Genomic DNA, 11,613 nt, shown 5'->3' on the forward strand with positions numbered 1-11,613 from the left:
ATCAATAGATGCGTTCATTTTTCTCATCTTGGTATCTTCCACGTGACCACTTCTCAATGTTTGACACAAGAAACCATTTAAACCTTCGTAAACAGCACTCACTAATGGGGCCCAATAGTGTCTTTACACAGCATATGAGGAGTTGAATTTATAGCCTAGAGCTCATGGACCATCTGCCTGCCACTGTCAAAGCTGCAATTAATGCTTTAATGGGTCTGATCATTAATTAGAATTGCAGCATGCAGGGCGGCACGGTGGTGGTGATGGGTTTGATTCTGGGCTCTAACTTTCCTGTGTGGGGTTCTCCCCGTGCAGGTGTGGCTAAACCGCCCACTGCCCAAAGACTGGATGGATGGATGGATGGTTGTCAGCATGCACTTCCGGTGGTTTAGAAAAGAATAGCAGTTTTAGACTCTGGGGATGAAGAGAGAAAATTGCTGCCACCTGCTGGTATAGCTGACACACAAAAGAACTGTCACTGTGGTTACATAACGTCTGAAAATAATGGCCTGTGTATTTTTTTTTCAGTTTGTTTTATTCAGAAATGACGCGATTGTATTTTTTAATAATTGAATATATGGGATAAAAAATATATTTTCTGTTTTGTTTGTTTTAGGATGTTAATTTTAGGAGAGGTGGTCAGCACCCTGAGATGTGCAGGACAAAAAAAAAAAAAGGAAAATGTCAAAATCTGGTTAGACTATTTTAAAAGGCTGATGATAATCAAGTGTGATGGCTGCACTATACTGTATTGCCAACCGTTTTCTTGACATAGATAAATTCAATGCATTTTGACATGGATAAATTCAATGCATTTTTAAAACTCACTTTGTCCTGGCCCCCGATTGTTCAGTAGAGCCTTCCAGAGGTCAAAAGGTGAAAGAAAAGCAAACATTACGCATCACTTCAAGTGACATAAACCAGACCTGAGCAAAGTACAGCTCGGGGGCCACATCCAGCCCGCCCAGTCTAACTGGTCCTCAGTGACCATTAGGATAAAACACCCCGAGCTCTTCTTGTTGGTGGAAAACCTCTCCACAAAAACAAATTGATGTCTTGAGAGAGACTGTGTGGCTACCAAAGTCACTTTAGGAAAGAGCAACACCCACTAGAAATAGAAAAAGCAATATAGCAGAATATGTGGCACTTTGCCAGTTAGTAGATCATACTCCATTTAGAGGACATCAAGTTATGCCTTTTAGTAGATGCAGTTCCATCACCATTGTGAATCAGCAACATTAGGGGCTAAAAATAAAATAACAGAAGCTGAAGTCTATTAAACTAAACCAAATCTAATATGTTGAGTATAGAGCCAAGCAAATACATCTATGTTCACATTAAATTTGCACTTGCACTCAATGGGGTTTCTACTCATTGCTTGTTTACACTACAACAAACTTGCTCAAAATCCACAACAAGCCTCGCCGGTGGTTTCATTGTTGTTCCACCAAGTGGAATACTCCTGTGGCGTGTCTGGACTGGATTCCCCTGAGAGGTTACACCACTTTGCCAATGCTACAGTAAACATCACATCGCACCGCCAAGACCTACACCCATGTGTGGGATTTTAACATCTGTGAAAAAATGACAACTGCACAATTCATTCTTCACCTCTTAAAATCCAAAATGTCTACAGAGAAAAAAAAAAAAACACACCTGAGCATTTGGCATAGAATTTAACTTAATTTTATTAAAATAGTGAAGACAACTTTCTCACTGAGCTGACATTAAATCATTTGACCCGCTGAATGAGACATGACAATTATTCCAAATCACTTTCAATATTCTAAACAACTACCTAAATCGTCCAGCTCGTTACAGCGAGTGCTAAAAACATTTGGACATCTCAGATACTGTTGTGGAGAATGACAAAGTAAACTACTGCTTTTGCCAAAATGTGCAAAGTCATCATCTTCCACGGTTACCCTTGCTCATCGTTCGACAGGCTTCAGTTGTCAACTGAAAACAAAATGTACAGATGTAAAAGACAAAAAAAAAAAAAGAAAACATTTACCATATCCAATCTATTGTCTTTTAAGACAATGCAAAAATATATATTTGTGGGTTTCCTCCTTAAGCAGCTGAGTTTTTTTTAAAGGTCCTCTTAAAAAAAAAAAGAGAAAAGAAAAAAAATCAGGCGACAAAACAGTTGCTTTACATCCAAGCTAAGACGGTGCAATGCTCTTGAGTTTCCTTCAATGTCCATGCATGATGTTCGTGCATGTATATACAAAAAGGCACCTGCATATTTGTAATGTGCGGCAAAAGGGTAGACGCTGCCTTCACCCTTTTTATTTCTAAATCCTACTGTGTCGCTATTGCTGTTGGCTCCCTCTGCTTGTCTTTCCTTATACTGATTAATGGTTTTAAAGTATACGCTGCGGGTTAGGGTGTAGTGAGGATTGTACTGCCGGATTCGACAACTATGGACATTGTTGGGACGGTAGATGGGGGCAGAACTGTCTATTGCTCTAAAAAACAGGCAGTCTGGTGGAGGTCAGAGTACAAGCATTGATATCCTCGGTGTGGGTGGCTCTGTGCAGGGACGGTTCTGAGGCACTGTGGTTTATCTTAGGCAAGGCGTGCTGAAGAAGCTCGATAGAGGACAGGATCTTGTATATCAAAAAAAGATTGAAAAGAATTAAATCCAGCTTGAGTTTGAAATGTGCAATAAGTGAGCTGGAGAGAGCAAAGCAGCAAGTCACCTGTGGGAACAGCGGCCTCTCATCTTTGGACTTCTTGATGCAGTCAGCGACCAACCTTTTCATTGCTTTGGGACAGTTCTTGTAGAGTTTACTAAGGTCAGGTGACAGATAGCCCCGTCCCACCATGAAGATAATCTGAAAGGGAAAATGATTTTTTTTTTGCTATCGCACCACAGAAGCAATAGTAAGACCACAGGTTTGAGTCTTATCGTACAGTACCAGTATAACTTACATGATACAAAAATGTCACATGGCAAGATTAATATTGACCATGCAATATATTCCATTTGATCCACATCATGAACCCAAAGATGATGACCAAGTCAGTGAAAAGCGTAAACAGTACGACCCTGAAGCACGCTGGCAGTAGATGGTAAAACTGTGCATTTTATTACGCTGGCTTTATAACGGCATTAGAAGTAAAAATGATGTGGCGACAGCTGCACTGCGAGACGTACAGCAGGTAAGAATCCTGCCGTGGGCACGGAATCTGTCATATAATGAAACCCCAAACATGCTCCCCAAGTCATCCGAGTATGAAAATGAGCCATACATGATCCAGGTCAGACTATGTGACCTGAGAAGGGACATGAAACCACACACATCTCGAGTTGTGTTACTGATTCTAAAGTTAGGTCAATGGCTACACAGCGCAAAACCACAACCACAACTCCCTTCAGACAGCATGCTGGAGCTTTTCCACTGGCTTTTCTCCCTATCACACCTGGACCCAGTCAGAGCAGGACCAGATTTTCGGACACTACTTAAAACTATCCATATAGCCCCACATCAAACACAATAGCTGTAACACAATACAATGAGAATATTGTCTTTTATCCTGGAAAGAGAGCTTTACTTTTGTTGAATCAGTCCCCAAATTAATAGTGCGTGTAGGAGTTGAGCGTCGGTCGCCAGTCACGGCAAAAACAAGTTTGGGATATGTGCAATATTAGAGCAGCAGCTCACTATTTTGGCTTAAGCTAATATGTTGCTAGCCAACAGCAAATATTGTAGAGGAACTGAGAGTTGAGTAACCCCTATGAAGAAACAGTATTCGGAAAGTTGAGAATAAAATGCATCCATTTACATAAATCATGCCTTTCTGGAGTTTATTATACCTGATCTCTGTTTGCTGTCTGGGCGTATGGGAGCTCTCCTGTCATAAGCTCGAAAAGAACAATTCCATAGGAATAGACATCTGATTGGAAGCTGTATGGATTGTTATCCTGCATTCGTATGACTTCGGGAGCCTTTGAAGAGACAACATATTTCTTGTCATGAGTGTATTTTCTTCAAACATCTTACGACAGTACAAATAAGAAAGCTTGTTTACAAACCATCCAGAGAATGGACCCGGAAGGTTGCTCCACCTGATGCGAGCCACTCCACCTGGCCTTTACCGTTGCAAGACCAAAGTCGCCAATTTTTACAGTCAGCCCTTCATGCAAAAAGATGTCTTCCGTGCTGTCAAGGGTTCACAGCTTAAACGCTGAGACAATGCACATTATTGGAGATACGGGAGCAGCAGTTGAGAAGGATACTGTTGGACTTCATGTCACGATGAATGATGTTCTTTGCATGTAGATAGCTGAAAAGGAATGCGTCCAATGAAATCGGTCATTTTGCATTTCAATCAGACAATTTCTTTGTGACTTACTCCATGCCCTGAGCCGTCTGCCTGGAGATGTCTATAAGCTGGATCATCTTGAAGTTGGTCTCCAGGACATGAATGTGTTTGTAGAGGCTGCTGCCCTCGCACCACTGAGCCACAATGGCCAGGTTGTCCTTTGTCATGTAGCCCATAAACAACAGGATGTTGACATGTCTGGTTTTTCTGCGAGCAAAGAGGGGAATTGACGAAACACAATAAGATCAAAGACTGCAAGAGACGAATCACCAAAAGGAGCATTTTGAAGAGGCGAAAGCTAATCTCCTGCATTTCTTACCTTAGGACAGCTACTTCATTTTTAAATGCCTGCAACTGCTCTGGAGTAGGGTTGGTCACCTTTAAAATCTTCACTGCTACATCACCTATTAAATGAACAAAAAAACACTTGCATTTGCTGTGATGCAACGTGCATAGCGACATGGGGGAAAAGAATTGTGCGCGTTCGTGACTGCACTCAAACGGGCCTTGACGCTTCTGCCCCCATCATTCCTACCATGCCATTTCCCTTTGTATACAGTTCCAAAGGAGCCTGAACCAATGCGGGACTGAAGATACACCTCACTGGCTTCAATCTCCCAGTAGTAACTGGAATCGCGCTTCTCCCGAGGCCTCTGGACAAAATCAAAAAGGTTCAAATGTTATTAAACACCATTGACTAAACACAAAACAAAGCACTTAGAAGGACAACATTAATAAGGTATCGGATCGAAGAAATTACAATTTTAATCTTCTCCTGAGTGTTGAAGGAAGTGGCCCGCTCTCGCTGGGCTGGGGCAGGGCTTTTGGCTTGGGACTGGGACCAGCCAGTAGGACTCTGGGCGGGGGAACTCCCAGCTGTAGAAAGTATAAAAGGGAAATAGGCATTTGAATGGTTTCAGAAGGATCACGTTGGTGACAAACACACAGATACAACGAAAGGAGGGAAACATTTTATGGTGACGCAGCAACAACAACAAAAACTTACCCGAGTCGTGATTTCGCATTGCATCCTAGAAAGACAACAAAAAAACAGATCCCATCACATACGGTCGACCTTCACTAACCCAATGTAAAAGCAGGGAGCATGTTAGGAGGGCAGACTCGACAGAGCAGTACAAAATCATACTGCACTTTCTAACCTTTTCTGGACTCTCAGATGAGGTCTCAACAAAAGACTGGGCGAAGTGGACAATACCTACTTTCCTCTTCAGCCAGAATCTATGGCACCAGGAGGTAGGGAAGGTATTCAGGCAGTCTAGCTACTCCCCAACAGGGGATGACAACAACAGTGAGGGCAGCAGAGAAAATGAAAAGGAACACAGGGAAGGAAAATGAGGAATAGAATAACAGGAATGAAAAGCTTAATATCAAGTAAGCATAACTGAAGAGGATAATAAGAAATCTGCAGGAACTGCTGGTGGTGTAAGAGAGTCAACTTGAGTAAGGGAGAAGTTTGGAATTAGCCTTGTCCAGGTTACTTATTATAGAAACACATATTTATAACCAATCAGTTGCAGAAAGATTGTTGGAATGCACGAGAAAGAGCCAGAAATCTTTAGGGAACAGGGGTCTGCACCTAGAGGTGCACTGAGAGGCCCGTGTTGGTTGTAGTTACCTCAAACGTACTGCCGTCTATAGGCAGGGTTGTGCTAACTAAGTTGACGTTTGGCGTAGAAGTGGAGCGCTGCCTCTGAGAAAGGCCGCCGCCTGTGGGCGGGTAGGGCGTGGCATAGTTGAAGGCATGTGGCGTTGAATATCGGTGGGCAGAGCTGTGAGGGCGACAGAATGCAATCGTATGAACGGTAGCCTCTGAATCTTATCGGACATCTGATCTTTCCACAGCAAACGCAACATTGCGTTGCTGCTATTGACGACTAGCCAAGTTGGATTGTCATTGCAGTGTTTTGTGTACAACTGGACTATCTACTTCCAAGTTTGTGATTGATGGTTAGGCTTGTTGTGAGAGGCTTATGTATAGCGAAAAAAAATCAGTGTTCATTTTCAGTTGCTTAGTAATTGATGCCAATATAGTATGCGCTATGTATACACTTTCTGGTGAAGGAGGAAAAACAGGAAAGATTGGGTTCATCTCAATTTAATGTGCTGACCCCTGTACATACAGAAGCGAGTTGTGTGCTTGACTGGTTTTCCTAAATGGCCAAACGGATCTTACAGTAGCCTAATTCATATGATGGCAAAAGCCTACAGCTGTCTGTGCTGTCACGTGTTGATATACAACTCCAGTATGATACTGCACTATTACTGGAGTGTACTACATGGAGCTCACTACCAGAAAATCAAGTTTCAAAACAGTTCCCGGGATTGCTGTTCGTAGAACACCTTGCATGGCGAGTGTGCTAATTTGGCAGCTCATGGTGTTTTTAAATGGTTTGAAGTGCGACTGAAACAACAGGCTCTTTTCACATCTCCTTTTATATTAGCCCTTGGACTGCTAAGCCCCCTGTAAAGCTGAAAACGTCATTAGACACGGGATTTTATCCAATTCCTATTAAGGCTCTTTGTAAATTAGAACACAACCTGAACTGTGTAGCAAGCACAAACATGCACGCCAAATGACATCATCAAACTGTGTAAAATTGAATTAGTGGTGTACTTTGCAAAAATTTTTTTGGGAGAAACAGTATGTTAAACACCTTGGTCTGAATGAATATCGGTCAACCGGAATAAGCTCGATACTTTCATCTAAAATCAGACAAAGTGACACAATAGCCATCGAAGCCAACTTTTGGGTTTTTCTTCGCCCCAACTTGCTGTCTAGTTTATAAGATACCAATGGATGTTAATGGTTAACCTAATTTGCCTGCTTCCACCATAATGTCAGATGCACAAAAGGAAAATGCCAGAGAAAAATGTATGTGATGTAACGAGTGTGAATCTGTGTGCTAAGCTCTCTCAAGAGACACCTTGGAAAGCGAGTTAATGATTCCCTCATTCGCCGAGATGTCAACGAGGGAAGTGAAGGGGCACCACTCTCACCGGGTGTTGGGCACAAACTGAAGAGAGAGACATGGGGTGACTAAACCTGAAATTATCGCTATGGAGTGAAAACCACTTATCAAACTGGGACACTTACAGGAGTTGTCGGATATTGCTCCAGTCCACGCACATTGTGGGTACTTTGGTGCTGCAGTGCTCGTGGAACTTGTAGCCACACGTTTGGCAACGGAAAGCATTCAAAAGAAACTTCTGGCAAATGTCACAGTATGCTAACTTCAGATAGGTTTTCCGGACCTGCAACATGAACAGGATTTGTACATTTTTTATGTTTTTGGAAGAGACAATTATTTAGGATATGTCAACAAATGCTTCAGATACTCACAAAATTATGTGTGGTCAGAGGAACATGATCCAAAACTTCCACCAACAACTCTTCGCCAATCAGGGAGGTTGAGTCTGTATTCCAGTCCATTCGTAGTTTCTTACTGTCCCGCAAATAATAGCAAAATATTCAAATGAAAAGAAAAAGCAGCTATAACACCATCCATCCATGCATCCTTTTTGAAGCTTACCTCCTCTGCCCAGGGTGTAATCTGAAAACAGCACAACACTGAGGCTGCAGGCCTCGCACCTTTAAGGCTTTAATCAGGCAGCTCTGCAAAGTCATACCCGGCCGTACGTTTACCTAGAGGAGACAATGAAAATTTGAGCCTTTGAGCATAACTTTGTGTGCCTTCAAGCAGTTTCGCCAGCAGAATTTCCTCAACAAGCAACTCCTGCAGTACCAGTAGGCCATTTTCTAAAAGTGTGTGTGTGTGTGTGTGTGCGTGCGTGCATATATATATATATATATATATATATACACATACACACACACACACACACACACACACACACACACACACACACACACACACACACACACATATTATATATATATATTTAGTTAGCTCACCACAGTGCGCTGCTGGTTTGGGAGGTAGACGCGGATGGTGCTGCTCGTCTTCGAGTCGGGTAACTTGCTGTCATCCGAAGAGCGACGCTGGCAGGGAAATCCCTCGACCCTAGTCGGCGAAAGGCACGGGCCCTCGAAGGCATTGTCCTTTATTCCAAAGCCCAGGGTCTTCCATGCTCCATGGAGGTGCTCCATCAGTAAAGCCTAGTGCTTTCAACGGTCTGGGGGGGGGGGGGGGGGGGGGAACTTTGAATGTTTTAAAAGCTCACATCATCAGCTGACATAATCAATACTGCATTAGTCCGTTTTCGAAACGAGAGTGATGCAGTGAGGAGACTCCGTGTCAAAGTGTGTGAAACTAACCCACAGCAATGAACAAGAGGTAGACATTTCTGTTAAGTATATTGCCCTGTCAATTTTATAGAGAACTGAGCGTTACGAAATATCTTGCATGAGATGCCATAATTCTTCATGGTAAGAAATGTGTTGATTCAAAATCAAATTCATCTCAGGTAGATTTATGTAGTAAATTGTCAAGTGATGACTGCAATCTTCTCAGAAGTAGTGAGTGAATTCTGACCAAGACTGCTGCTGAGCCAAAATGACAAGGACACCATACCAAAGCAATTGCCAGGTAAAAAGCACTAAATATAAATCACCTTGTAGGTGTTGTGAGCAGGGTGGAGGTGACATGGTTTGGTTTAAACCAGCAGTGGTGCTGGTGATGTAATCACAACATATTAGAATCCTAAAGAGCAAGTTGATATCATCTTAAGCTATAAAATGGCTCGAGTGATGATAAATTAGCAATCAAAAATACATAAAGGAAATCTGGTTTGGTTGTTAAATGGTGCTCGCTTGCTACTAAACCAAAAACACCCCAAAATAACCTGACATACTGACAGACGGGTCACGGTGGATTCTGGCTTTGGTGCCATTTTGGACACACACCAGTGACCCAAACACTGTTTTTGTTTCTGTGGTCATCTGCCATAAACACGGCATTTCAAGGTTCACTGTGTTGTGAGGACTCAAGGCCGTTAGACTCTACTGTAAACAAACAGGTCACCCAGATAACACAATTCCCAAAATGCTTAGAGAGAAAAAAAAAATCACCCACCCAATACTTTCCATCCTGGTGATAATGTGAACTTCACCAGATCTTTTTAGCGAGATTTTGTGGTTAATTCTAATCATTCATATTTTGTCACAGCTTTTCTCATCAGATAACTATAATTCAATAATAGCAAACATAACCGATGCTGACTCAACGTTATTAATGTGAATGCCTCGGGGGTGAGGACGAGTATAAAAACACACTTTGGTTAAAGCATCGTGTTGACATAAACCCTCAAAGTTACATCAATGTGGCAACAAAGCCAACCCACAAGTATGTGAGCAAACCTCAATGAAATGCAAAGGATCTTTAAACCTCAAAACAATATAGTACTGGCACAAATGGTGAAGCATAACAGCAAACTATATGTCATATTTTCAAAACGATTCAGTTACATGACCAAAAATAAAAACATGAATGCATGGTTTGGAGAGAGAGAGAGAAAAAAAAAAAGAACACCACAATAAGTACAATATTTTAGGCGTATTGTTCTCCAATGGGGTATTTTGGTTGTGCTGTAGTGAAAAGTGCTGCGTTTGCATCTACCATGTAACGTGACCTGTCTGAAAGAAACCAGATATCTTGCTAACGTGCAGTGCTTTGCAGTGAGTGTGCTCACTAAAAGGTCTGCTTCACATCACTGAAAACAGAAGGGGAAGCAAGGGGTGTGCCTCCAATTCAACTTGGTTTATTTTTTCATACGTGTAAAGGGAGGGGGGCTATTTTACTATTAGTGCATTTTCTGTATCATTCTGCACAAAAATAAGATCGGGTGCCAAATCTCACTTTCTGATCTTTTCTGAGATTTCTACAGGAATGTAAAAGCAAAAATGATTTTTATCCAGTACGATCGCTATGTAGCGCGAGATTATGTCCTTTTCTATCTAATGTCATGCACCCAGCAGGTCAAACCACATAACGCAGACAATCAGCTTCTGCCAAGTCATAAATGGTGAAATCAATGACATTCGTGCCCATTGTCTTACGTCGAGTAACGTTGCATTAAATAGCAACAAAGAAGGAACGTAATAAAGTTGAATAATTTGTAACACTGCTGTCGCTACTACAGTTGTAGCCGATGTAGGCCCCCAGAAACGAACGCTATACTGTTCGCTCACACGCTTTACAACAATGTGTTTTATTCAGACTCGCTTTAAACATTTGTAGTTAGCTTTTCCATGTAGCTACGAGAGTAACCGCGCTATATCCAGCAAATTGTGATTGAGTGCGTCTGCTTACCAAGAGAAGTTGGGAAAGTTGTGCTCCGCCATAACTTCAGGAAAAAGTGGCGTCGGTGACATCATCATATTTGCAACGCATTCAAAGAAAAGGCCAAGTGACTTTGGCACTCCAAAAAAAAAAAAAAACGCGTATCCCGTAAAACGTCGCGATAGTCGCGTGAAGGTCGCGGGCCGGTCGTCTCAAAACCTAAAATAAGTTTGATCTTCCCCAAAGTGCAGTTTTGAAGGCGAAGTTGATCGGTCCCTTAAAAAGTGACACGACGAGCGCATTCATTGTGTTAGGTTGAGCGAAGCTGTTTTAACTCCAGCCCGTTCTCGACTCCTTTCGTCCGATAATAGTTACAATGGAGGGTAAAAAAGGTTTAACTCGCGGTGGCCTGCGTCCGTCTGACGAGTGACGACTGCGATTAACACAAGAGCTCGCAATCAAAACGAGAGACTAACATCAATCCCACTGCTCTAAAGCCCTCCCACACCAACCATGATGTTTTGCCCCCTAAACACGAGAGAAACACAGCGAAATCAGAGAACAAAAGCTTATATAGAATTGCGTGTCAGGCCAGGGAGGTCATCGTGTATTTTCACAACGTTATAGATTGCATTTATTAATAATCCAGCTAATAATAAGCACTGTATGGTTGCCTTTAAAAAAATCAACAAGGATCGACCCAGACTACCGAGCTTCAGAAAATACTTTGCAATATCAACTCAAGTAAGTGCGCCATCATCTGGACATTTCAGGGCAATGCAACGGGATTTTCATTTAGCCCTAAAAGTAATTCAATCCTTGAAATTTTAAATTCAGCCGTTGCCCCCCACCTTTTATTTTTATTTTTTTACAGTCGATATTTTTCATCATATTATTGCATGCACCTGTGCATTGCCCTGCATTTTAAATTTAGCAAAAAATACATTGAAATCAGAAGTCATAGAAAACGACTGACATCTGGAAAAAGGCGGACTAATGATTTATTTACCATTAATTTATT

At 42.0% G+C, this 11,613-nt stretch overlaps 1 protein-coding gene across 2 annotated transcripts; it reads right to left on the bottom strand.

Moving 5' to 3' along the window:
• Positions 1-1,670: 1,670 nt before the first annotated feature.
• raf1a (Raf-1 proto-oncogene, serine/threonine kinase a) lies at positions 1,671-11,103 on the bottom strand. 2 transcript variants are annotated; one of them, XM_061265204.1, is made up of 18 exons: positions 10,623-11,103; positions 8,267-8,487; positions 7,884-7,996; positions 7,694-7,796; positions 7,448-7,605; positions 7,278-7,367; positions 5,969-6,122; positions 5,493-5,612; positions 5,339-5,363; positions 5,093-5,208; positions 4,868-4,985; positions 4,652-4,736; positions 4,363-4,539; positions 4,247-4,293; positions 4,043-4,161; positions 3,824-3,955; positions 2,706-2,840; positions 1,671-2,612 (listed from the first exon to the last, which is right to left on the bottom strand). In XM_061265204.1, the coding sequence occupies exons 2-18, from the start codon at positions 8,459-8,461 to the stop codon at positions 2,472-2,474; spliced, it is 2,028 nt and encodes a 675-aa protein (XP_061121188.1). In that variant the 5' UTR covers positions 8,462-8,487; positions 10,623-11,103; the 3' UTR covers positions 1,671-2,471. The 2 variants fall into 2 exon arrangements, with proteins under 2 accessions (XP_061121188.1, XP_061121195.1); XM_061265211.1 differs by lacking the exon at positions 5,493-5,612 and having other exon boundaries at positions 10,623-11,102.
• Positions 11,104-11,613: the final 510 nt, after the last annotated feature.

This window comes from Syngnathus typhle, linkage group LG2, assembly GCF_033458585.1.
Source record: "Syngnathus typhle isolate RoL2023-S1 ecotype Sweden linkage group LG2, RoL_Styp_1.0, whole genome shotgun sequence".
Lineage (NCBI taxonomy): Eukaryota > Metazoa > Chordata > Actinopteri > Syngnathiformes > Syngnathidae > Syngnathus > Syngnathus typhle.

What these genes read in the sequence shown, in the direction of transcription:
- raf1a (XM_061265204.1), bottom strand. Translation starts at nt 8,461, where the DNA reads ATGGAGCACCTCCATGGAGCATGGAAGACCCTGGGCTTTGGAATAAAG. An exon ending in TTACACCCTGGGCAGAGGAG is followed by an intron (nt 7,797 to 7,883) that starts GTAAGCTTCAAA and finishes TTTGCGGGACAG; the next exon opens with TAAGAAACTACGAATGGACT. An exon ending in TCATTAACTCGCTTTCCAAG is followed by an intron (nt 6,123 to 7,277) that starts GTGTCTCTTGAG and finishes TCGCCCTCACAG; the next exon opens with CTCTGCCCACCGATATTCAA.